The following is a 27,639-nucleotide window of genomic DNA, read 5'->3' as shown; positions in this document are numbered from 1 at the left end:
TTTATCAGTGGAACCTGAAGGCATTACAGCCTTTGAAGCCTTCTCTTTTTCTGTTATTTTGGCAGCTTCTGGCTGAGTTGGCCGATTTGGAGCCTTTGGAACATTTGGCGCCGAGGGCTTCGGGGGCGACGTCGACAAAGGCGTCGATGGCACCGACAAAATAGTGGTTGTCGACGAAACTGGCTTCGAGGGCGTTGAGGCACTCTTCGAAGACTTACCCTTCGAGGTATGTCGGGTTCCGGATGGCGTCGGTGGCCCCGAACGGTCGACTCGACTGGTATTTTTCGCTCAGTGTCCTGGGGGGTTCCCGATCCTTTCTCCTTCGATCACCTGGGCTCGAGGGCGCGCGAGTATCGGAACGGTAACGCGCCTGGCTGGCTTCCGAAGAAGGCGCGGACCGAGGCTTAGCCTTTTCAAACACCTCCATCATTTTTGTTCTAAATGCTTCCCATTCTTTGGAGGAAGAATGTTTTGTGGGCATTTTATACTTTTTGGGGATTCGTCTGAGGACGAGGTGGAAGGGGACGGGTGGCGTCATTTCTTGGACTTTTTTGTCGAAGACAAAGAGCGGTGTGAACCACTTCGGGACCTAGACCGATGCTTTTGCCTTTCGCATCGAGGAAATATCTCCTCACGGGACCTCGACGCTAGAGGCTTTTCGGTCGGGTTTTCGACCTACCTGCAGTTTTCCCTTGCTCTCTTGCAAGGCCTTCCGTCTCAATGCCTGACACTTCGTACAGGCCTCCCTGTCGTGGCCTTCACCGAGGCACCGTGCGGGTCCGTGATGGACATTTTCGAACCGCAGGATTTATACTTTTTGAATCCCAAACGCAGGGTCATAGTCGGGGTCGATGACAAGGACATATCGAATATCTTCAGTAACTGCGTCACAGAACTACTGGAGGTGCGGCAAGTCTCCAAAGCAACACGTACTGCGGAAAAACGGAACTGAGGCCAACGGGCGCCGCGCGTGCTACTTGCATACTGGTTGAAGCCACCCTCGACGGAGGCCTCCGAGGAACCTCGACTCGACTGCATCGACGCAAGGCGCCCTCTGCTGAGGGAACATTTTTTCCAAAGCAGCTGAAGCTGGATGGAATACATCTATCTAAGATGAGGAATACGTTGAAGGACACAATCAATTCGAAGTGACCTTTACATAAGTTAAGACTATTGTCGCGACTCAAAATTGCTTGTCAATGCGTAACATAGAAATGATATGACTAACACTTGTCCCCTTTCTGTTTTTTTCATCCTCCCTCTCCTTTTCTTCTTTTCATGCTTCACTTTTTCAAGGAATTTTAAATACCTACCAGTTTTGCCTTTATAAAGCCCTGGTGGCGAAACTCATGGCCTTTCGGTTTTCAATTAATTAGTCGCTATACTTTCTTATGTAAACTGTGATTGAATGCAATTCAAATGTATGTTGTTGCACTATTAGAATGCTTATAGTAACGAATTTCTGAATTGTAACTTAAACTAGCACGGGGTTGTATGCTAGTATCTCCAGCGTGATGCAGCACCTTCTAGTATTACAGTAGCAGTGTGCAAGTCCCAGAAGTCTTATAATCCCCATCTGCATTTAACTCGAACAGGGCTCATCATCCTTTCCTCCTGGCCCTTCCCTCATGTACCCAAAGGGAGGAAACTGTAGAAGCCATGCCCACTAACTCTGGATGGCCCGATTATTCAGAGCATGGCGTATCTTCCAGGGCCAAGGATGCTGGGAAGTGTAGTTCAGTTAGGCAGGTGGCGGCACTAACCCTGCCTAAAAGGGGGGAGACGATGGGAGCAAAGCACGATGAAAGCATGAAGAGCGCTGCAGGGCAGATGGGGTGCCGTTGTGCAGTGGAGTAACTTTGCTGAAAATGTTGGGGGGACATGACATCTGAAGAAAAGGTGTCCCAGCCAAATGAATGGGGACAAAATAGTGTGCCATCAAAGTTGGGGGGGGAAAACACACCTGTCCTCCCCCTAAAATTACACCCATGCCGTTGTGACATCCTCTGGTGAAGATCACAACATGAATGGGACAAAACAAGGAAAAGCTCCTCTTCAAGGTCAAACTGTTCTATAACAAAACAAAATATGTTCTAAACAAGTCTTGCTTACCAAATTTTAATCTGCACGGAGCATTCCTGAAACCAAGATACAAAATCCCCGTTTAGATCAGTAGCTTTCATGAACGTCACATGTTTTAATTATGCAACACTTGCAAATATCTCTGCAGAAGAAAGCACAGCTAAAGCCATTCCAGAGAACCCTGCCCTGACAAAAACATACAGGAAGCACAATATATTTGTTTTTAACTTGCCTCTTTAAAACCGATATTCAGCACCCATGTTAACTATATATGAAATAATAGCTGCTCAGACCTTAGGTTTAGGAATCTTGGTAACAACCCAGGTTATCGAAAGTCACTGAGGGAAATATCAATATCCTTCTCTATAGAAATATTATGTGAATGTCAATATTTTTGCTAGCCAAATACAGTAGTCCCCTGTACCTCTGCTCAGGGAAGCTATGGCTGGATCTGGCTAGCTATGTGAACAGGATGTCCGAGATTCAAGGCTGAATCCACATTCTCTGAGTTCATATCGAAAGATACCCAGAAATTTTGGAAAGTGACAACCACCATTGATTGGTCGACCCAGAAAGGTTTGACCAGTGCAGTGAACCGGACTGGTAGCAGAATATACAATCAGCTCCCAGAGTGCTACAAGAGAGGGGATTCTGCACATTACTCATAATGGTTCAGCTAGTCGGCTTGTCTGAAGACGACTAGGATGCTCTGCTGTGACATCTGCCCTAAGCTCTGCAACTGACGGCAAAGTGAAACCAACTCATTTAAATTAATCTTTTATAACATGCTTGAATTCGGGTTGACCTCAGCCCCAAGGGTCTTACACTAAATTAATGGTAGTGGTGCAGCGTACCTTAGGAGAGGTGGGATTCACATCTACTCCAACCTAGATAATTGATACTAGGGACCAGTCTCTAAGCACAGGACCGGGATTCAAACGTGCATTGCTCTGCGTTGTTTTGCTTCCAAGACAAGCGCGTGGCACCTAAGCTATCCTCCTAGGCCTTTCCTGGTCTCCTTGCTCCCGAAAAGCTTGCCTATTGGACAATGCATAGATCATTGTGAGACTGTAGAGTAGACTTCCCTGAAGGACAGGCAGTGCATGGAGCCTTCCACCTACCACTCCTAAAAGATAGCCATCATGTCCTGGGATGTTGCGAAATCCATGGCTTATCTGCCTTAAATCACTGGAGCATGGCTTGCAACACAAGGCTCTTGCGGCTGCATCCTAGGCTACCAAACTAGCTGTACCATAGCCCAGCTTCAAGTTGGTTTTACACAGATCTTGGCCTGCATATCCAGTCCCCCTTTTGTTGAGCCACAATTTGGGAACGGGAACTCACTTAATTTCCTGCCAATGCCTGCAGCAGTTAACGAAAGACAGGTGCAGATTCAATAGACCCATGCCAAGCCCCGTTTTGAGGGATAGTAATGATTAAAGAAATGTTAAATTTCGCATTTAGAAAATAACGTATTCATATTCAATGAGGCATACTATAAACAAATAACGGGTATAGCCATGGGAAATAAATACGTGCCCTCCCTAAACAACCTTTTCATGGGAGCAAAGACATGCACTTAGAAACAATCAGTTTGTACCAAATGTAATTAGGTGGCACAGATTTATAGATCGGCTTAGACAATGGGGGGAGCTGGGAGGTATTTAGCTCCTGCTTCTAGCCTAAGAGAGCCTGGTTAGATTCAAAACAATACTACCAGGTGCTACTTTTGGCTCCCAAGGCCAACTGATGCTTTACAAACATGCATATGTGACATTAAATTTTAGTATTTGAGAATGCTAATAAAGAAGACTTAGCACACATCTAGTACACCATTAAACATAATGAAATATGCATAAAGGACAAATAGATTTGCAGGGCGTTGGGTACTTACTCCTGGTTACCCAGCGGGTAGCTCCTGCCTACTCCCAACAGCTGGTTTTAGCTCCTGCTCATCAAATCTTAATTTTGAACCCTGTATAGATGACATCTTTATGATATGGCAAGGAACAAAGGACCAACTACAGAAGTATGCAGAACTTTTTAATCAGACTACATTTGGAATACAACTAGTATTATCAGCCAAATCCAAATAGGATTTTTAGAACTCCACATATATGTGACTAACAAACTGCATAGCAAAAGAAACAGGGGTCAACTTCACCCTTTCTGCGACAAACTGTCCCCGCAGAAGCATTATAGACAACATACCTACAGGAGAGTTCATCAGGGCACGCAGGAACTGTAGCGTGAACACACACTTTATCCAAGAATGTGACATCTTGACAACATTTCAGGAAAGAGGATATAGAAATGAAACAATAAACAAGGAAACAGCTATGGATAGGGAGGGACTCCCTTACTCCCAAAAGAAGAATAGACCCAGATCGATCTAAGGTTGTGAAAGTGATCACAACATACAGCAGAGATGGCAACAATTTGGTCTGAATTCTGCTATTAACGGACAAAGACCTAAAACAGTTTCTGGATGCAAAACCTGGTTTGACTGATACGAGAGCTCCTACTCGGAGGAACAATCTATGCCCTTCCTTTATGGCAAATAAAAATGATAATCATGTAATGAGGGACTGGTGGAAACAATTCAGGGCTTTTATAGATGTGGCACCTGCACTATGTGCCAATATTCAATGAACAGCAGTACAATTTTGACAATCAATGGTAAGAGAAAATGTTTAGCAAGGATTTTATCAACTGTAAAACCAAGTGTGTTGTATATGCCATCATCTGTGTTTGAAGGTCTACATCGGAAGCACCATCAGGCAATTGAGGATACAAATCTGAGAACATCTAAACATGATTAAGAGCCAAGACCGGAAGCTAGCACTGGCACCTGGCAGATATCAACAACACGAGCAACATATAATTTATTTCAAGTTCAGAAGATATGTTGAAAACGAGGGGGTGACAAATAACTGAAACTTACACAAAAGGAGGTGAGACTCGTGTAAATTGGGAAGAGTCTACAATGCCCTCAAAACAGAACACAAAATGACTGTTTTTGCAAGAGCATTTTCCTGCACCTCTGATAAACTGTAAACATACGATACTGTATCGACATAAAACCACTGTCAGACCTAATAGAAGGGTATTTCATATATTTACATATATATTTTGGGGTTATAATAACTTGGAGCGGAACAAAACTGTTGTAATATGAATAATTGGCTGTATTATTTGCAGAGAATTTTGGATGAATTTTAGTCTAAATTGTGAGTAATGTAATAGACGGTACTGGCGTATTACACATGGCTATTTATATAGGCAATCTTAATTATATTTTGTCCACCAACCAAAGAACAGGTACTTGTAAGCAATTCAAATATACATTGACAAGTGAATGACCTAATTCGGAGTTGGAATAACTATAAACGGGATACCATGGTAAAAAATGAGTAACTTTATGGAAATAGCACACACGTCTTGACAACAGTATACTCACTAATAAGAATCAAAAAGAATATATTGTAGCAGAGAGGTTAACAGCATTTATGAGCATGGACAGACACCATGTCTATAATGAACATTACAACACAATAAAGTGAATTAGCGTATAACCACATACCAGTGAATATTTGTGGACTTTTGGAACGCATACTAATAATGTCACGTGTTCAACGTGTGACGTCAGCTTACATTTATATACACAAAAGTAAAATGGCAACCACACGCAACAGCATGCACAACACACTGGAAAATAGGTACACTTTTGTCTTTAAAGGATGTTCCCCCCCAGCAGAGGCGCTTCAGTAATCAATAGCCTGGTCCCTTCACAATTGTAGAGGGGCAGGCGTAGTTGCCAGTAGCCAGTAGCACTAATTCCTATATACTTTATTTACTTTTCAGAATGATGTGAAGGGTATTACACCACCAACCAATTAAATAGGACATGATTAGGCAACATCCATTTGAAGAAACATAACATACTGGAATATTTGTGCGCATTCTGGGAAGAGCTTCGATTCAGAGCTGTTGCTGTTGTGGCTGGCTGATTCCCTCCTTCTGCACTTCGCTACTTCCTTTGGATCATGTTTAATCAGTGAATTCGTGCTTTTCATTGGTATTTTGCTGCAAACCTAAGCTCCACCCCAAGCTCCCAGCATTCCATATACCCATATAACTGGAACGCGCATGCATTCGGGGAAGAGCTTCGGTTAAGAGCTGTTGGGGCTGGCAGATTCCCTCATCTGCACTTCGCTACTTTATTTGGATAACGTTTAACCAGTGAATTGGTACGACTTCTGACTAATGGGCAATCATTGCTCATGGACTTAATTCCAAGTGCTCCACCCGAAGCTCCCAGCATTCCATATACCTGGAACTGGAGCGTGCGCATTCAGGGGCAGAGCTTCGATTAAGCGTTGTTGTGTCTGGCAAGGCTGCAATATGACCTTCTTTAATACAAAGGGTAAGCATTTTATGTGTACTTAACGCTTCTATTTGGACACCACGCATTAGAGTTACTACGTTTGCGTTGTAGCTTATGCTAACTTACATCTGTCTGCCCGCACACATTTTTTTCGTATGCAGCACTCCTGTCATTTTAATTTATGCACCCTCACGACGGATATGCCGTCCGAATTAGAAACATTGAAGTTAATTGAGAAGTTGAAACATACACCTCTTAGAGCAGACCAAGTGCTCGCATTACAAAAGCCGTCCCCATCCAGGGTGCGGCCACACGCAAAATCTATGTCAGCTGATATTAGTTTGTTTTACCCTGTCGACAAATGTAAAAATCAATTGGCCGGTACAAACCGTGATGAGATAATGTGTGGCCCTTTAGCTACCGCATCTATGGTGCATCCATTTATTGGCAACACTACAATGGAAGCTGTTCCTGTACCGGGAAATCATCGCACAATGCCCATCAATGCTAAACACATACGCTCTGCAGAGGTGAATCAGGATTCCGCTGATGTCCCATTGATCTCTGCAACTGTAAGTAACCTCGACCTTTCCACCCCTACTACAGGCGTACTGATTGGCGACTCCACAATTACAGCAAATCATTTTGATGCATTGGCTGAGAAGAACAAGTTACTTCTTACCTTGTAACGTTCTTTCGATGGAATGTTCCTCCGACGTATTCCTTATCTTAGATATCTCCTTCCAGCTCTGCTGGCCTCAGAAAATTTTTCTCTAGAGGGCGCTGCGCGTCGACGTCTGCCGAGTCGATGTCCCTCGACAGCTGCCGTATCGACGTCGACGTCATCCTGCCTATAAAGGCCGTGCGCATCATCCGTTGCTCAGTTCCGTTTTGTAGCCCACAGTATTTCTGTCTGGACTAGACTAATCACCCTGAAGGAGCGTAAGCTGCAACAAGGGAAGTAGAACTGCGGGGATGGATGGGAGGGTCGATAAGGAATATGTCGGAGGAACATCCCATCGAAAGAACGTTACAAGGTAAGAAGTAACTTGTTCTTCGAAGGGATTGTGTCCTCGGACGTATTCCTTATCTTAGATAGGCTCCCATAGCAGTATTCTATTATTGGAGGTGGGAGTACTGACTTCACGCTGCCTTCTATTGATGAATAGAGTGCAATACAGCCCTTTCAAACCTAGTCTCTTGACTGGAGGAGGAATCCAAGTTGTAAAATCGTGTAAAGGTATGGACGGACGACCATGTGGCGGCCGCACAAATGTCTTTAACCGGCACTCCGCTTTTGAGGGCCGATGAAGCTGCAATACCTCTGGTCGAATGAGCCCTAAGGTTTTGAGGGGGCTCTTTTCCTGCCAGTTTATAACATTCCAAAATGGCTAGAATGATCCATCTGGAAATGGTCTGCTTAGTTATTGGTAACCCCAGCTTGTGACCTGTGTAGCCTACAAACAGCTGGTCTGCTTGTCTTATCCTGGCCAGTCTACTGATGTAAAAACTTAAAGCCCTTCTAGGGTCCAGCCTGTGTAACCTCTCTTCCTCTTTCCCCGGATGAGGAGGAGGAGGATAGAAAGATGGCAGGGTAATCTTCTGAGTGATATGGAATTCAGAAACCACCTTTGGGAGGAAATTAGGCTTCACTTGCAGGACAACTTTGTCTTTGTGAAAGATTGTATGAGGGGGTTTACAAGAAAGCTTGTAACTCGCTCACCCTTCTAGCAGATGTAAGTGCTATTAATAAAACAGTTTTAAGGGTAAGAAATCTTAACAAACAAGAATGGAGTGGTTCGAAAGGTGTGCCCATCAGGAAAGTTAGGACTAAGTTTAAATCCCATAGGGGAACCTGGAATGGTCTTGGGGGATAAACGTTGGTTAACCCCTTTAGAAACTGGATTACCAAGGGTAACTTGAAATAGGATGGTTCTTCCGCAGTGCGCTTAAAGATGGATAGCGCTGCCAGATAGCCCTTAATGGTGCCAACTTGAAGGCCTGAATTCGCCAAATAGAGTAGGAAGGACAAAACCATTGGTGTACCACATGAAAAGGGGTCGATATTCTTTTCTCTACACCAGCTTCAAAATCTGTTCCAACGGCAGCGGTATAAAGACTTTGTTGCTGGCCTCCTTGCTGAAAGCAACACCTCCATAACATCATCAGGGAGGTCCCAATCCTTGTACCTCAGCCTTTCAGAAGCCAAGCGTGAAGGTTGAGGGTTTTGATGTCTGGATGGAGAACCTGACCTCCCTTCTGTGAGAGTAGGTTCTCTCTGAGTGGAAGTCGAATTGGAGGGCAGATGGACAAGTCTAGAAGGTCCGGGTACCATGTTCTCCTGGCCCAATCCGGGGCAATTAGGATCATGGTTTTCCGGAATCTTCTCAACCTCCTGATCATTTGAGGAATGACAGGGACCGGTGGGAACGCGTACAGAAGCGGAAACTCCCAGCTACTATGAACGCGTCTCCCAGAGCTCCTCTCGGGGGAAATTCCCTTGAGCAGAACAGATCGCACTTCCTGTTGACACTGGTGGCGAACAGATCCACCTGAGGGGTTCCCCAAAGGGCGAAGATCTCTTGAAGGACTTCCTGAGCTAGTTCCCACTCGTGGGAGACTCTGCTCTGCCTGCTCAGAGCGTCTGCTGTCAAGTTCTTCTCTCCGGCTAGGTGAACTGCTGATAGAGAGATTCCTTCTTGGATTGCCCAAAACCAGAGCTGCATCGCCTCTCTGCACAGGGGTAGTGATCCTACGCCTCCTCTTTTGTTGAGGTAATGCATGGCCACTGTGTTGTCCGTCATTATCAGGACATTTTTTCCTTGTACAGCTGGCAGGAACGCCTTCAGCGCAAGTCTGATGGCCCTCAGCTCTAACAGGTTGATATGTAGTCTGGACTCCGATGGAGACCAACGACCGCTGATGGTCAAGTCGTTGGCGTGGGCTCCCCACCCAGTGAGTGAGGCATCCGTGACTACTGTTATCTCCGGCCAGGGTTGCCAAAACTGTTCTCCTTTCAGAATGTTCTCCTGACAGGCCCACCACTGAAGGTCTCAAGCCACCCTGTCGGGAACCTGAAAAAGATCCGTTATTCTTCCTGAGAATTGTGACCACTGAGTCCTCAGTGCCCACTGGAGGGATCTCATTCTCAGGCGAGCCTCTGGCACTAGGAAAATGCAGGATGCCATGAGGCCTAGCAACCTCAAAAAGTCGAAGGCTGGGAGATGTTGGGCATCTAGATAGAAATGTGAAATATTAGCATGTCCACTCTTAGATGGAATTGTGAATGTTAGCATGTCCGCACCTAGATGGAATTGAGAAATATTAGCATGTGAATGTTAGCATGTCCGCACCTAGATGGAATTGAGAAATGTTAGCATGTCCACTCTTAGAGGGAATTGTGAATGTTAGCATGTCCGCACCTAGACGGAATTGAGAAATGTTAGCATGTCCACTCTTAGATGGAATTGTGAAAGTTAGCATGTCCGCACCTAGATGGAATTGTCAAAGTTAGCATGTCCACTCCTAGATGGAATTGTGAATATTGGCCTGCGCCGCATCTAGATGGAACTGTGAATGTTAGCATGTGAAAGTTGCATTTAGAAAGTGTGCCCTATAGCCTCTCCTTGAATTTTAGAAATGTGCCCAATAGCCTCTCTGGTAAATGGAATTTAGAAGTGTGCCCAAGATCCTCTGTGAAAGTTGCATTTAGAAGTGTGCCCAATACTCACTCTGTGAAACTGCATTAAGAAGTGTGCCCAATAGACACTCTGGAAAGTTGCATTTAGAAATGTGCCCAATAGACACTCTGGAAAGTTGCATTTTGAAGTATGCCCAATAAGCTCGCTGTGAATTTAATAGTGTCCCCAATAACCACTCTGTGAAAGTTGCACTTAGAAGGGTGCCCAATACCCCCTCTGTGAAATTTAGAAGTGTACCCAATTACCCAATAACCTCTGTGAGAGTTACATTTAGAAGTGTGCCCAATAGCCCCTCTGGTAAATTGAATTTAGAAATGTTCCCAATAGCCTCGCTGGAAAATTGATTTTAATAGTGCGCCCAATAGCCTCTCTGTGGAAAATTGAATTTAGATATGGGCCCAATATCCTCTGTGAAAGCTGCATTTAGATGTATGCCCAATAGCCATGCTTTGAAAGTTGTATTTAGAAGTACTACCAATAGCATTCTGTGAAAGTTGATTATAGAAGTGTATCCAATAGACACTCTGGAAAGTTGCATTTAGAAGTTTGCCCAATAGCCTCTCTGGAAACTTGAATTTAGAAGTGTGCCCAGTAGATGCTCTGTGAAAATTGCATTTAGAAGTGTACCCAATAGCCTCTGTGAGAGTTACATTTAGAAGTGTGCCAAATAGCCTCTCTGATAAATTGAATTTAGAAGTGTACCCAATAGCCTCTGTGTGGAAAATTGTACAGAAGTTTCGCCCAGTAGCCTCTCTGGAAAGTTGCATTTAGAAGTTTGCACATTGAAAAAGCATATAACCCATCATATCACACCACCACGCTTACTCTCTCCTTTACATCACCACTCAACTAGAACACAGTGATACTATGACACCATTCGGTATAACTGTTCTCATACGAACATCCGCCGCTTACTCCACATCATTCTATGTAAACACGGCTGGTCTCACACCCCCAGCCAGGCGTTTTCCTCAGGCCTAACGCAGCCACATCCGTTCCGGATAAATCCTGCCAGAACGAACACATTCTCCTGATCTCTCAACCACCACACCTACCGATAAGAAGCAGCTATTACACAAGTGCCGCACGAGCTGCACACATATCCGGTGCTCACACGCACCTTTTTGACTCTCCCTACTCTCTCTACTGATCTGAACTGCGGTTCCCAAGGGCGTTCAACCTACCAGCGCCTTCAGACCATACCAATGGTATATAAGGCGCTATATAAGTGCAAAATAACATAACATAACATCTTGGAACTTGGTAACCATCTGTAGAATATCTTGAGCCCTCACCTCTGGTGGCGAGGCTTTTCCCAGGGAAGTGTCCAGGATCGCTCCGATGAACTGGAGTCTCTGCGATGGTATCATTTGTGACTTCTTTAAATTGAGGGAGAAGCCCAGTCTGTGAAGGGAGTGTCAAACGTGATTTAGCTGGATCTGAGCTTGTTCCGAAGATACAGCCCTGATCAACCAATCGTCCAGGTAGGGGTAGACGTGAATCCCTTCCCTCCTTAGACTTGCCGCCACTACCGACATTAACTTGGTGAAGACCCTCGGGGCGGAGGTCAGCCCAAATGGCAGCACTCGAAATTGATAATGAGTGTTGCCAATTGCGAACCTCAGGTATTTCATGTGTTTGAGATGGATAGGCACATGGAAATAATCGTCCTGAAGGTCCAGAGATACCAACCAGTACTGGAACTGAAGGGCCTGAAGGATCTGAGAAAGAGTGACCATCTTGAATTTGTCTTTTCTGAGGAATTTGTTCAATTCTCGCAAATCCAAGATGGGTCTCAGTCCTCTGTCTTTCTTTGGAAAGAGAAAGTAAGGGGAGTACCAGCCCTTGTTCCTCTCCGCTACAGGTACCGGTTCTATGGCACCTTTCTCTAGCAGGTCCAAAATTTCCTGCAAGAGGAGCGGATCTGGAGCTTTCTGAGAGCTGATCCCCGGTGGATGACTCTGAGGTATGCGTAGGAGAGGCAGGCAGTAACCTTGGGCAACTGTTTCCAATGCCCAAGCATCTGAAGTGATAGCCTGCCATTCCGCCAGATGTTGAGTTAACCTGCCTCCTACAGGTGTCCTGTGAGGGAAGTCCCCGGAGTGGTTTTGAGGCGGCTGATGCAGATGCCGATGGTAAAGAGGCACCTGCTGTTGCTGCGGCTTTTGAATATCTACCCCGTCCACCTCGGGTAGTTCTTCTTTGTCCCCTTTGAGCCGGTCGTCCTCTACCTCTTCCGAATGCGTAGTAGAAGCGAAAGGGCTTGCCCCTGGCAGAGGTTCCTGTAGGACGAAAAGGTGTCCGACGGATTGCAGCGCCTAGGGATTTTGCTGCTGCTTTTGATGTTTGCAGTTTCTCTAAACTGTCATCCGCCTTTGTACCGAACAAAGAAGAGCCATCGAATGGCATGTTCAAGAGCCTGGCTTGCACATCTGGGGCAAAATTTCTCAACCAAGCAAATCTCCTGGTTGTTGTACTTGCCGCCATTGCTCTGCTGATACTGTCAGCCGAATCAATGCCCGTCTGGAGGGATTCGCACATAGCGTCTTTACCGTCCTGTATGATATTTAGGAACGCCTCCCTTTCTTCTCCCTCTGGGATGCAGTCAGCCGCTGTAGAAGCACACTCCCAAAGTGTATGGCTGAATCTAGCAAGGGTGCAAATAGCATTAACAGATTTTAACGCCATGCTACATGCCGAAAAAACTTTCTTTGCCATAGCATCATATTTCTTATCGTCCCTGTCCTGTGGGACGGTAGGGTAAGCAGTCTTGACGTCAGTAGAAGATGCTGCCTGTACCACCAAACTTTCTGGGGATGGGTGTTTTGACAAAAACTCCGGGTCTGCAGAAGATACCCTGTATTTTCTAGACAGTTTTTTATTTACTGCCGGGACGACATCTGGGGTTTCCCAGTTCGTCATAATCTTCCTCTGAAGAGCTGTATGAAAGGGCACTACAGGATCCTCCTGTGCACCTTTGTCAAGAATATCCGTGAGGTCATCTTGTTGGAAAGCCTGTGAAGGTGTAGACCACCCCATAAATTCTGTGATCCTGGCCATTAAGGCTCTATAGGGGGTTTCAGCATGCTCCCCCGGGTCTGGCCTAGTAAACTCCACCTCAGGGGAAGTGTCTAACCCACTTGCCTCATGTAAGGAATTATGAAGATCCTTTAACCTGCGATCTTCTGAGGATAACTCCTCTCTAACTGGGGTTGCAGGTCCCTGCAACTCAAATGTGTCTTCCTGTTCAGATAGTTCACCCTCTTCCAAAATTGAGGACATAGTTCTCAATTGTTCTGAACTCACATAGGGTGTAAACCCCATCTCCAAGGCAGAGGGTGCCAAACTTGTCATAATCGGCCTCGAAAACGTCGATGTCGTCTACGCCGAAGGCTTCGGGCGTGGCGTCGAAAACAAAGGCGGAGGCCTCGAGGACCTCGACAGAATTGGGATTCTGCTCGAGGATGTCGACAATCTCGACGCCATCGTCATCGAGGACCTGGGGATAGCCACTGGGTGCGTCGTAACCGTGACTTTCCTTGGCGTCGATGCCGGTGTCGAAGATGGCATCGAGTCGACAGACCCGTGTGTCGAAGGTCCCTTTGACAACGGCGTCGAAGACACCGACCTCGGCGTCGACGGAACCTTCGTCGATGGCGTCGACGGAACCTTCGAAGAAGGTTTTGAGGTCATAGCTTTACTCGAGGGATCGAGACGTGCTCGAGAAGCTTCCTTCGCCGGGTACTGCGACTCACGGCGTTTTTGACCTTCGGGTCTTTCGACCAGAGCATCGCTCTCGGCAGTCTTCGAGGGGGTCGAGGCTGCTTTCTCGAAGACGCTCATCATATTTTTGTGGAATTCCTCCCATTCAGCCCGGGAACTATGTTTCGTGGGGCAAGGGATTCTCTTTGGAGAAACAGAGGAAGAGGAGGACGGAGAAGGGGATCTTCGACGTCTCCTCTTCGAGTGCTTCGATCTCGAGGAGTGATGGGACCCACTCCGAGACCTGGAGCGCAAATGGTGACGAGGAGACGAAAGTCTCGACCTTCGTCGGAGAAGAAGAAGCTTTTAAAGTCTTACCTTTCTCCAGCTTCCCCCTACGCTCCTTCAGGGCCTTAGCTGTCATGGACATACAGTCCTCGCGCTCCGGACAATGGTGTTCAGCTCCCAAACACCACGGACAAACTCTGTGAGGGTCAGTCAGCGACATCTTTTCCCCACAATCTCGGCATTTTTTGAAGCCGGAACGAGGAGTTGTCGGTTCCGACGAGGAAGCCATCGAGTACGGATCGAATATCTCGAGGTAAATAGGATTAAATTGACAAAACTGAGCAACAGTATTCCGAGGCACTGAGTAAGCACGGAAAAACGGAACTGAGCAACGGACGCTGCGCGCGGCCTTTAAAGGCAGGATGACGTCGACGTCGATACGGCGGCTGTCGAGGGACATCAACTCGGCGGACGTCGACGCGCAGCGCCCTCTAGAGAAAAATGTTCCGAGGCCAGCAGAGCTGGAAGGAGATATCGAAGATAAGGAATACAATCCCTTCGAATAAGCATTTTGCAAATATTTCTATGCAAATAAATAATTCTGTGCATATTTCGACACAAAGACAATCTTTAGATCATGGCATTCAAAACAATTCCATGTCTAAACCTATCACAATCACTGGTAATGTTTCCCAGTGAACCTCACCATTCTTCTTTTTTGTCCCCTATCCCTTCCCATCACCCTAGGTCAACAGGGGCAGATGGAAAGACCCCCGTTTTATCTCCCTTGACATTAATCACTGAACTTCCTTTTCTCCAATCAGTGCTATCTGCTATGATTTTAGCCATTTCCACCCTTTTAAAATTGTATGAAACTATTGATGCAAGGCTATCTACACAAACCACATTGATAGAAATATTGCATCAACAAATCACAGACCGTAGCTGCTTTAGCGACTTTTTAAAAGGTCTGTGGAACATCAACACGAAGATAAAAGTTGTTCTCATGAGAATCTATTAATTCAAAACTGTATTTTAGAGATTACACAACAACTTAAGAAAATATTGCCATATGAAGGACCCATGACTCTCTTATCTCCAACAATCAAAATTTAGCATTTGCCTGACTCAACTGTTATAGATCTAACGTCAAAAGACCAAGCCAACTCTGCAAAGGATAAGAAACAACCACCCAAGACAACAGCGATTGCGCTTAAAAATAAAAATGGGCAGGATATTACTGCCTTTGCAAACTCATGAATAAAAGCTCTTCTGTAGCACAGCGTCCATCCCAAGTAAAAAATTAAAATAAATTTGAAATCTACTAAATCTATTGAACACGTACCTACTAAAAGCTTAATTAAAAAAAATTACGAAACCGAAGCGAGGATTAACAATTGCTAGTGCCGCGATAACCAGAAAATATGTAAACTTGAATAAACAAAACGTGGTGCAAATACAATCCTCAATCCAAGAAACAGAGACCCGAGTGCATCAAGAACCTTTAGATGATCTACTGGATGTAACACACCAAGCAAACAAACAAAACTTGTGAAGAAGACCTTTATTCTTTTGAACATCGACTTACACTTATTGAAAAGTCAATACAGCCTCATCTGTCGAATATCCAGTCATCTCAGAGAGTAGCAAATTTGCATCCTCCATCATTACCGTATACCATTGGTCCAGATCAGAATTTACATATACACCCTTTAATCAGAGATCGCGAACAGATTGATCTTTCCTATAAAAATGCTCAATTTAACAGTGAGCAACCCAGTCCTAACTTTCACACTGTAATACAATGTAGACCAGGTACTTATGACATATACGATCTTAATCGTACCTCAATGCTCAATTTATTTGTTGAAATTCCAAGCTTGGAAGACTTATCTTCTAGCGACATAGATCAAATAGAATATTTGGATGACCATAACTTGACTCGTGCCCGAATATGAATTCAATCCTGGGTCATTCTTAATCTCATATGGCAAGCCAGAAAGAATATCTTTAATTTTGGTTTCACTCTTTCATATGAAACATTTCAAAAAAAGAATTCCAATTAGAAAAATCAATTCCCACAAACTAAAAATTACCAATTAAGGAATTCTAACCCATTCTTCGCTACAAGTGATACATCAAACTCTGGACCTGAAGGAATACGAAACCCCTTAAACTTCAATTCACGATCGACTCATACATGATCTACCTTGGCCTCATAATCACCACAGCAATGCTTATCGTGTACTTTAAAACTGATAAGCTAGAACACTCGTGGTTATTCTCATTTTATTAATAATACTTTAACCAAACTTGATCAATTTGACTTTGTAGCACTCCAGGAAACCTGGTTAACAGATACGCCATTTTTGAAAAACTATACTGACTTAACTATACCAGCGATCCAGCATGCAAAGGGTAGACCTATGGCAGGCATTCTTGTGGCAGCAAAAATATAATCTGGCTTAACTATGAGTAAATGGGCTCAACCTAACTCCTTTCTCCAGCTGGTCAGATTTTCTTCTGATTCATACACAGTAGCTTTAATAAATATTTATTGGAACCATGCGGCAATCTCCGACGAAGTATTCTTTGCAGACATCGAGATGTTGTTGGATTCGATTGCCTCTGACACACTGGTTTCAACAACATTCGTACTAGGGGATTTAAACATACACTGTCTTGCAAATAAATCCTATCAAGATTATGATTTAGTATGCAGATGAAAAACATTGATGGCAGATCGTCAGTTATTTATGCTAAATGGAGCAATAGAAGGCGATGTGCCTCCAAAACCAACTTGGCATTGTCTAAATCAACAAGCCACTATCGACTACATATATGTGGCTCGCAATTCTTTTGATCTCATTGATAAATGTATTATTCAAACTCAATCTTACAGCGACCACGAACAGCTGACGCAATCATGGTGCTGGAATCACATTACCACTGATCGAGTACTCAAAAAAACCTATTAACAGCATCTAGCGGCCGCAATCAGTTACGATTGTTTGACGACAAATTGCATAGTCTTTACTATTGTCTTTAATTTAATGGAGTAGGAAACTTAAGGACTGGACTGTTACGCTCACCTGGTATCTACAGGGACGCCACCCAGCCGGGTTACTCGCTGGTATACTTCTCAGTGGTGCCCAGATGTGGTCTGCAGGGAAGGTTCTGCCTGAAAATACAGGAGGACTGTGTTCAAGACTGGCCGACCGGGGTAAGTATCCTCCCTCCACCCCCATATGATTTCAGCCCCTCTGGGACCCTCTCCTCACCTTGTGGTAGAGTTAGGTGTGCTCTCCGTCCTGCCTTCTTTGCAGGGGCGCGTTGTCTTTCGTGGGCGTGTGCGGTCCAGTTACATCACCGATGCCTGCCCGTTTGATATCTTTCAGGTCGGTCTTATTGCTCTTCTTTAGTATTGTTGCTATCCTGCATGTCTTTCTTTGTTTAATAATGTCTCTTCTCTCTTAGGTATGCAGAACTTCAGCGCGACGAACTGGCTTGGTTGAGCCTCGCTGGTAAATGATGGCGCATTAAGAGCGCTATGATGCGGTAAGTAAGCGCTATGCGCAGCGCTGCAATGTCTTGCCTTTGCTAACCTGTTTTTTCCTTCTTTCCTTGTAGGTCGCGGTGGTCTTCAGCGCGTGTCGAATTTCGGAGTGGTGCCAGCCGAGAGGCGACCAGCCATGAGAGCAGTTCATAATTTGCAATGTCTCTTATGCTTTCTTTAATGTTGCCTCCATCTTCCTCTTTCAGGTCGTTCAGTCCGGGAGGCGTGCAGATTCAAGGAAGCCGTCCTCAGGAGCTGCGAGTGTTTAAAGATGAAGACTGCAGGTAAGATGCTGCTGCTAATGATGTTCCTTTTGTCTCCTTGCAGGTTCTGCTTCTCCGAGGTTCGTGGGTATAGCTGGACACAGTGAGCGTCACGTTGCAAACTGCAAAGTAACGCAAAGCGTGTTGTCTTGCTCGGGTGTGGTTTAAATAGCCCCAACAAAATAGTCCAGGTAAAGTAGTCCCGAGGCTACCGCACCCAAAACACTAGACCGCATAGCTTGATTCCTAGAAACTGAGCTATGTGGATGCCTCCATGTTGGCTGACAAACACAATAAAGTAGTTCCCAAGCACATGTTTTTCATGGTGTATGAGCCTGGCGCCATAGGCGGCAGGACTGGCCCCAGGAGGGCTTTTGAAGAGGATGCCAGGCTCTAGAGGCCTGAGTCCTGATTCCACCTGGCCAATGGGTTTGCCAGAGGGGGTTTTGGGCGAGGGTCGTGACATGGACCCACAATGACCTTTATGCAGCAGCCCTACAACTTTTCTCGGATTAGGATGTAAGATCGGTAAAGCCCTCTTTCAAGCATAAACATCTGTTTAACCCGGTTTTTAAACAACGTAAAATCTGCTTTGGCATGCATTAAAGGTAGCAAAATACTTGATTGCACTTGATTCACAGTCACAGATAAAACATTTAAAAACAGGGTATAAAAATTGGGTAGCCTCCAGCAAATACATTTTATACCAAAAAGATGGGAAAAATATGCTACGAGCTCTGGTATCAAAGAACTTGAGAGCCATATGGCAATTCCTCAATCATTCTACTCTCACTTCACAGCTCTCGTTACAATCAAATGCAGTCACGGAGCCGACATGCATGGATCACTTCTCTGCATTATTTGCATCCCAAGAACAAATTGCTGTAGAAGATCCCGATATGTCATCAATTAATCTAGATCTCAAATTTGACCATGATGACAATTTTATATCGCAAAGTTCAATAGATCAAATAAGAATGCCCTGATGGCCTATCAAATTTTATGTTAAGATCTAATAATGAATTATGGACGCAAATAAAGTGATGAATTCGCCACAGATTCCAGTTTTGTGGCGCAAATCAACGAGTGTTCCCATTTTCAAAAAAGGAAATAGACAACATCCTCATAGTTTTTGTCCTATCGCACTATTAGACGTGCCAGGTAAACTTTTCTCGAGATTAATTTAGTGAACATTTACTCGATCGACGACCACAAATAATTTGTATGATCGACATCAAACAGGTTTTATTACAGGTATTGGTACAGCTATTAAGATAACCATAATAACAGCTATACAACAACAAACCAAAAGATTGCAACAACCGGTTTATATGGCATATGTTGACTTTAAGTCTGCATTTGATTCGGTAAGCAGATCTTTGCTAGTGAACAAATTGAGTAATGCAGCATGTCCACAGACACTTGTAGCTTTTATCGCCCAGCTACATACAGATACTTCAATACGTGTGAGATTGAACATGCAAGGTCAACTTTCTGCCCCAATTAAGACCTATCGGGGGCTAACGCAGGGTTGCGTTCTGGCTGCCACATTATTTAATTTCTTCATTGCTGACCTTCGGAACAACTTTTTGACACTCAATGCAGACCCACCATGACTAGGTTTATCCTTAGTCCCGTGGCTACTTTACACAAATTATCTTGTCCTGCTGTCAAAAACACAGAGGCCTTCAAAAATTGTTAACTGTGCTGGACGTATATGCAGATCAGAATATGATGTAAATGAATGCCGAGAAAACAAAAGTTCTATGCTGTAGGTACAAGAAACCATCAAAAAGATTAAACATCAAATGGCAAATAGGAGGTCGTCAGCTTGAAATTGTATATGAATATAAATACCTTGGTATTAATATTAGCAATCACTCAGCTGATGAACCATACCAAACTGAACTACGAGCTAAGGTCCGTTCTAGTACCTCCCAAGTGTTAATACAAGCAAAATATGGGAAAATATGGGAACTTTTCTTGCCAGACTGCAATCATATTCTATATGCAAAAGACCACAGCAATCATTTTGTATGGTATGGAAACTAAACCTTTAAGAACTAATAGATTCTGGACAAAAATTGAAGGCCGATTTGGAAACGGGTATTAGATTTACCAAAGAGTCAGCCAATGTGCATCCTAAGATACGAGCTAGGCCTCCCGTCGCTTTATGCCATGGGTTTATGGAAAATACTGGCCGTGTATAGAAAGTTTTCCATAGCCAATGATTCAAAGATGCTTGTTACCAAAATAGCAAATTATATGCTTGAACCGAATCATTATCCAAAACAGTGGAGAAATCATGTAAAATCTGTAATGGCAGCAGGAAATCTCTCAGAAACACTCCCATCACTCAATCCAGTGAGAGCAAAACTTAACTTATTCCAGTTTGATTGGATTAGTACTACGGAATTATGTAAAATCTATAGAGTATTTAAAGATAATCTTTCTGTAGAAAAAAGATTTCGAACAACATCTTCTAAAATTCCCGAACCCTAAATTGAGAAATATATTTTTACGATTTTGCTTAAATCTAAGCAAAACTGAAGACATAAAAGCTTGGCGAAAACAGCTAACTGAACGGGAACATTTCTGTAGATTTTGCTGCAGCCAAGATTCCCGTGAAACTTTACAACACTTACTAACTGTATTTACTACTTTAGTGAGTCAATGGAAGTTACTTTTCAAACCATATTTCGGACAATATAAGGTGCTAACATCAGAAGACCTTTGTAAGAAACTTTACCATACAAAGTCGATTGCAGTTCAAATAGCCATTTTATTTTTATTTAACTTGTTTCAATTTACCATTGTAACATGTATAAGTGTCTAAAAGTAAACTGACAATGTGAAGTATGTCTGAATTCTTTACATTTTCGAACCTGGATTTAAATGTAATATCAAACACTGTTTTCTTCTCCTAACTGTATAATTTGTATATTGAGTTATATTATTTACCTGTTTCTAGTTACTTCTTTGTTTTAGGGAATGCTATACAAATTATATATATTTTTAGATGTATATTTTTATATTTCTGTATAATTTTTGTTTTTTCTTTGTAAATTGTTTAAATAATTCTTTATTGAAAAATTGATATTCAACTAAAATAAAATAAAACATACTAGAATATGTTATCATAAATAGGTGAGTTTGCGCCTCAATAAAAAAAGTGTTAAAATTCTGATTGTCCATTACCAAATATTCTAGATTAAAAAATAATCAATAAGTACATTACTTACCAAAGGTGCATATTTTTAGGATGCATTTTACAGATAGGAGTATAAAATGCTCAAATTAAGTCGTAACACAGATGAATACGAGGAGCTCCTTAATTAGCAAATAAATGGGTAAGTCGAATAGGAGTTTCACAATCATTGCATCTAATACGAGACCTATGCAACATAACATATTTAAAAACTAGATAATTTCTCTTATTTTCTTTCCCTATCACTTAAATCTTTGTTCTATTTTCTTTTGTTAATACCCTTATTTTCATTCATTGTTTGCTTTATGTACTTCAATAATGATAATTCTGATCTTGAATAATATGCAAAACATTGAAATGAACTTGGATTGAATCATGAAAATGTAAATTGTTTTAATAATATGCTCTATGTACCAAGCCTTGACAAAGACCTAAGTGGTTGAAACACTTGTTGGCTTAGGATTGGTTTAATGTGTTAATAAATATAATAAATGTAACAATCCATTAGGGGTAACTTGCATATGTTTAACATGTATTAGAGGAGATATATATCAAGGTTCATGCCAATTTATGTATTTATTGTTTGCTTGTTAAGCACTTAAACAGCAAAATCATTCTGTGTCAAAGCCCCCACAGGGCAACAGGGAGGAAACATGAGATTGAAGTACATTAAAAATACACAAATATAAATAGAGGGGGAATTAACGGACAGACCTACTATGCCTTGTGACTATTCAGAATGTACAAGTGCAGCAAGGAAGAGGGCAGTGGGGTAGGTACTGGGGAGCCCGTGCTCGTGGGTTAGCCACAGATAAAGTGCAAGGTATGGTAAGTGTGATACGGCCTGGAGCCGCGTTGGGTGGAAAAATGCAAGTCTACAGGGAAGAGGGTTTGCTGAGTAAAGTGCTGAGGGTAGACAGAAGCTGGGAAGATTGGGTGTGAGTGTTCAGGGGCCCAATAGTGCATAGGAGTCCAAGACAGCAATCGCAGCAACTCAGATTATCAAAGGAGGGAAGAAGGAGGAAAAGAGGAAAGTTGAGGTGCTTTACAATTTAAGAAGGTCCTGCTCAAGACACAGAGGGAGGGGGAGGCGGTACCATAGAAGGGATCCAGCTGAGGAAAGCAAACAACCTCCTACTCTCTGTTTTGTGAAACACTTTACACACAAGGAGTTGGTGCCAGAGGAACATAGAGGTCTAGAAGGAGAGCATTTTGTGAGAGAGAGTTGCAGATTGTATTGTATTGTTTATTTATATAACACCTGCACACAGGAAAGTGTTTCAAAGCGCTCAAGGAGGGTGGGAACACAGGGAAAAAACAAACAGTCGCTCGGAGCCCTTGAAATTCTGAGACAATGATAGTCTGCACAGGCAGAGTACGTGCGTAAAAATGTAACAGTTGAGACACAGCAAATAGGCCTGACAGCGATTCTGCAGTTTTTCCAGTGTGATTAAGGGGAGAAGACAAGGGAGAACAGACAGATCTTCTGACATGTTGCATATGGATCGTACAAGTGCACAGGCGGTCACAGAGAGGGCGAGTTCTAAGTGCATCCAGTCGGCAGAGACTGGGGTAAGTGCAGAGAGAGCCACTCTCTTGGGTTATTTCCAAGTGCAGTGAAGATGGGTGTAGGGCCCTGAGGCAATTGCAAGAGAGGGCTAGCAGGGTGCCCAGAACCGGTGAGACTCTGAGGTACACCAGGCGGCCAGTCAGAAAGCTATAAGGAAGAGGCGGGTGAGATGGAGAGAGCAGAGCACTACGTTAGCAGGGTAGATGGAAAGCGAAAGAAGAGGAGAAGATGAAGGTCTTGAGGAGTTTCCAGAACTTATGAAGGTCTGGCTCAAGACAGACGGCGGCAGGGAGGCTATTCTAGAGGGAGGCACCTGCCGAGGATAAGGAACGCCCTCCTAATCTCTGCTTGGAGAACCAGATCACTTGCAGAAGGTTGGCGGTAGATGAGCGGAGGGCTCATGAGGGACAGTATTTAAGTAGGCAGCGTTGCAGGTAGGTAGGTCCCAGGCCCCAGAAAGCCTTGTGGACAATGCAGAGGGTATTGAACTTGATCCTTGATGCCACGGGGAGCCAGTGCAGGGATTTTAGCGCTGGTGAGAGATGCCGTCCCTGGACTTGAGGCCAAGGATAAGTCTTGCAGTTCTGTTCTGGATGAGTTGCAGAGGGTGCAGGGCAGAAGAAGGGAAGAGGCTGTTGCGATACAGTGGTCCAGGCCACAGACGGCTTTGTGGATGATGCAGAAAGATTTGAATTTGATCCGTGCAGCCCCCGGGAGCCAGAGAAGAGTTTGTAGGGCAGGAGAGATGTGGTCCCTGGTCTTAAGGCCAAGGATGTCTTGCTTATTCAACCAACATTAGAGAATGTATAAAGGTGTGAATTGTGCAATTGTATGTATGGTACTAAAAACATTGCTGAGCACAAAAATACAGCTAGGGTCTCATAATTGTAGCTGTGGTGTTGCTCGTGGAAAGACTGTAATAGTCATTGCCCATTTCTGCCACATGTTTTGTGGTAAATTCGCCAGATTACAAGGGGCAGAATGGCAGTGTTAATCCCCATTCATGGGCTCAATCGGTTTCCATGAAGGATTTGGAGCATTTACTACAGGCATTAATACCACTCATGGTAAAGCCTCCATTTATTGGCAGTATTAAAAAAAGAAAACATCCAAAAAAGTACTGGAGTTTTTTTCAGCATTACCACCAAAATCAAAATATGTCGTGTTAAAAGTGAAATTAATTCCGTTACTGACCCTTTTTTTAAGCTACACCACCCGACTCGTAATGGGCTCCCAAGTCCCTTCACCCCACAGCAACATAATAAGAAAAGAAAAAAATACCTTCCAGAGAAAATGCTGTTTCCCTCCTGATAGGACTTCCTAGCTGTTCCTTTGTCATGGTGTCACAATAGGAAAATACAACAGTTAGAAAGGGAAATAGTTGCTAATGGCCATGCACACAGTATCATTTCCCCAGATGCTGTGAGAAGAGGGAAGCAGTACGAAAGAGGGAAGAGGTTGCATCGAGTTAATAGTTCGCAAATGAGGGCACGTGTGGAAGGCGTGCAGGTCTCGTCACTGATACAAAGGCGCATACAGAATGGCATTCTTATTTGAGGAAACCGTCATCTTGTCATTGTATGCGGACTGAGTCGCATTGAGGTGAACTTTGGTAATGTTACAGACTCCTCCCATGACGCTCTGCCCCTCCCATGCCCCAATGGCTCAGCAATGAGTGCCCGCCCCCTTTATAGCTCACCCGCATGGCCGGTATGTGAAAACAATGTAGCTGTCCTCATCGGTGCGCTCAAGGAATGTGGCGCAGGTGTGCTTCTCCCAGTGTCGCATGGCCTGGCGGAATATCGCCCGCTGGCTGCCTAGAAAGAGTAAGCACAAAGTTACCCAGCTATTATATGGACTAATGTCAAGATACTATGCCTCATTCGCTTCAGGACACGATATGTGGCTGTCACAATAATTGCAAAGAAGCACTTCAGCAAAATGTATGTTTTTTACCGTTTAAATTTGCCAGAGTATTGATTAGCTGAAAAGCACAAGGAAACAAAAACAATTTCACAAATATATGCTCATAACATTGTGAGTAAAGTGTAAAGCCGCATTTCCTGTGGGTTTCTGTGTGTGCATGGGCTCTGTGTCACGTTTTGTTTGGCGGGCATGTTTGTTTATTTTTCCTTCTCGTTGTCCATTTCACTTTGCTGCGTGTTTCAGGCGTGCAGCGTTGATCTGACAGACATGGTAGGTTCCACCAGCAGGGGGAGCAGGCCTGTCTGAGATGATTTCATCTGAGGACCGGCGCGAGCCCCCCCTGTAGGCGGACACAAGGGTAAGATCCCAAGGGAGCATAAGAGCCCCGAGGGGATCCTTGGGAAGGAGAGTTCCCTGGAGATAAGAGCAGAGAAGGAAGCTTCGGACCTTCACAGAGGGCACCCAGGCCCTCTATTGTGTCAGGGACGTCCCCCGTAGGCCGTCCGCCGTCCCAGGCGGCATTTCTCTCTACCCCCACCTGGGGTCGAGAGTGTGTGCCGGGTACGGGATCAGAAAGAGCACTTGGTGGGTGCTGTAACATGCCCGCCACCGCTTGTGAGGGAGAGAGCCGAGTCGTTTCTCGCGCTGCATCATAGCCTTCAGGTAGGTGATGAAGAGTGAGAAAGGGACACCGTGTCCTGCGTATGCCGGCATACGGCGAACACGTGGGCCGTGGTTGACTGGCCGGAAGGTAATATTCTCCTCACCTTTCACAGTGACGGCACGCTAAATGTAGCTTCGCAGATGCGTGGTGATGTTAGTATTGTTTCGGCTTCTCTTGATTAAATCCACACTGGGGGCAGAGATCAACACATGTCTGAGCTTAGCCGTTAGCCAGCACTGTAGGGAAACTGAAGATTCCCATTAGGATATATCTGAGGGGGCTGGCATAGCTCCATTGTAGAGGTGGATTACGGCCTGGTGCCTGACTGGGTGATTGGTGTATCGGTGTACTAAGTGTTGTACGTCCCATTGGTAGTCTGCAGCTACCAGTAGTGAGGGAACGCTGGTATGAACTATGTCATTATTTATTTACCCAATGTGAGTGCCCTTCTTCCCAGGTGACCCCCACTGATCCATTTCATTATTTATTTACCAAATGTGAATACACGTGTTCATGTGACCCTGCCGATTTAGTTATTTACCAAAGGTGAATGCACATGTTCCCAGGTGACCCTGCTGATATATTTAATAATTTATTTACCAAATGTGAATGCACTTGTTCTCAGGCTACCCCACTGGATCTACTTACATATTACTGTAGCAAATGTGTGATTCTTTAATACCGACAGTAATGGAAGGCAGACTTTGAAGTATTGATTTCTTTCATGTATTAGCAGAGAGCGCCTCCGTTAGGAGCACAGTGGTTTAATATTACTCATGTATACAGAGGATTGGTTTGACAAATTCAATTACATAAACAAAAGCTGTTCACGCTTGTTATATGAAACCAGACTGTTTATTTAACCAGGTGCACCAGTACATCTGTCAGTCAACTGGGCTGACCGACCACAGGCCCTCATGAGGGTCCCTCCAGCAGCCCCCTGGGTTTTCATTTTTTGCACGTGTGCAGTAAGGTGTTAGGTCTCCTAAAGGTTGCTGTTCACTCATTCCTACAGACAAAAAGGGACGAGACACCTTACAAAAATAAAATAAGTTTACAAAAAAAGAATCTGATCTCTTGAAAGGCCCTCCGCACCTAAGGTTTGCGGATGGCTGGGTGGAGCACCCCATTTTAGGATTAGGGTACTGCACTCTACACATAGTCCACAGGAGTGGTTCACAATGCCTGAATGATTACAAAAGGCAGCCCAAGGAATTTGCAGTGCAGTCTATGGGAGCGGCCCAAATAAAGCTTATTAATGGAGCCTTGCAAGCAAGAACTTCTTCAGATAACCACAAACTCATAAGGTGGCCACGTGACCCGTCAATGCACTGTGTTCTTCAGGTTCGAGACCAACTAGCTACCCCTAAACCTTAACTACTCTTTTCATAATGCACATCCAAACAGCCTAACCCCAAAACTATGTGATTCGCACTCACCGCTGAAGTTTCCGCTAATCACATATGGGATGACCCCATCAGGCCAGACTCTCTCTTGGCGGGACGTAGCTGCTCGACGTATCCGTGTCCGACTTATTCCCATTTTTGCTCTCCTGTTCTTCCGCCGCCGTCCAGCCCTCGGGCTGGTGCTGTTTGATCCAGTATCTGAAAAGGAGAAGACAAAATATTAGGGACCAGACACTAATTTCCCTAGGAGACTGAGCTTGGATAAAGACCTCCTCAAACTTTGTGGTGGTGGGTGCCAGGCTCGGACTGGCCTATAGTGCAATAGACCCATGCCCTAACCAAAAATGCAAAATGCTGGTGTTGGCTAGTCTTTTTGGTCAAAGTGGGCCACTTTTTTGTGGGCCAGTTTGAGGAGTTACCTCACTGTGTGGTTAATAGTTGACCAGTGTTACTGAATAAATATTCTTTTTTGCATCACATTATATTAAAAAAACTCCCCCTTGTGTACTATTGAAACAGTCCGTCACAAAAGGTATGAATAGTCATTTGCAACGGTAGGCCACTTTTTCAGGTATACCGCCGTTTCATCGACAGGCATTTTTACGACTGCCTTTTTAACGTGGACATAATTCCGAAAAAGTCATTGACATTTTGGGGGGTTAGATAACAGGTTGGGTGCAGTTAATCATAGGTGGGGAACCCCCCAAAAAAGCCGGGAGAGAATACTAGGGCTGTACCGGATAGCATATTTAGTATTCGGCCGAATACGGAATAGTTTGTCAACTATTCGGCCGAAGATGAATATGAAGCTGAATAGTTGCTTTATTTAATATATCATGTTCCAAACTTCAAAAAACACACTTATTAAAAAAACAAATAAAGCACT

The 27,639-nt window shown here is 44.2% G+C and overlaps 1 protein-coding gene across 2 annotated transcripts in view; it reads right to left on the bottom strand.

Moving 5' to 3' along the window:
- Positions 1–27,639, bottom strand: part of BMP1 (bone morphogenetic protein 1) — a 984,430-nt gene that overhangs the window by 627,330 nt on the left and 329,461 nt on the right. For both annotated transcript variants that reach the window (XM_069617748.1, XM_069617749.1), the window contains exons 3-4: positions 26,787–26,951; positions 24,457–24,574 (exon numbers count right to left, since the gene is read on the bottom strand). In XM_069617748.1, the coding sequence (XP_069473849.1) occupies positions 24,457–24,574; positions 26,787–26,951 (283 nt within the window). The remainder of the gene's footprint in view (positions 1–24,456; positions 24,575–26,786; positions 26,952–27,639) is intronic.

This window comes from Ambystoma mexicanum, chromosome 10 (assembly GCF_040938575.1).
Source record: "Ambystoma mexicanum isolate Mex_15411 chromosome 10, UKY_AmexF1_1, whole genome shotgun sequence".
Lineage (NCBI taxonomy): Eukaryota > Metazoa > Chordata > Amphibia > Caudata > Ambystomatidae > Ambystoma > Ambystoma mexicanum.
Note: the sequence above shows the minus strand (reverse complement) of the source record. Positions and strands in the feature narration are given on the sequence as shown.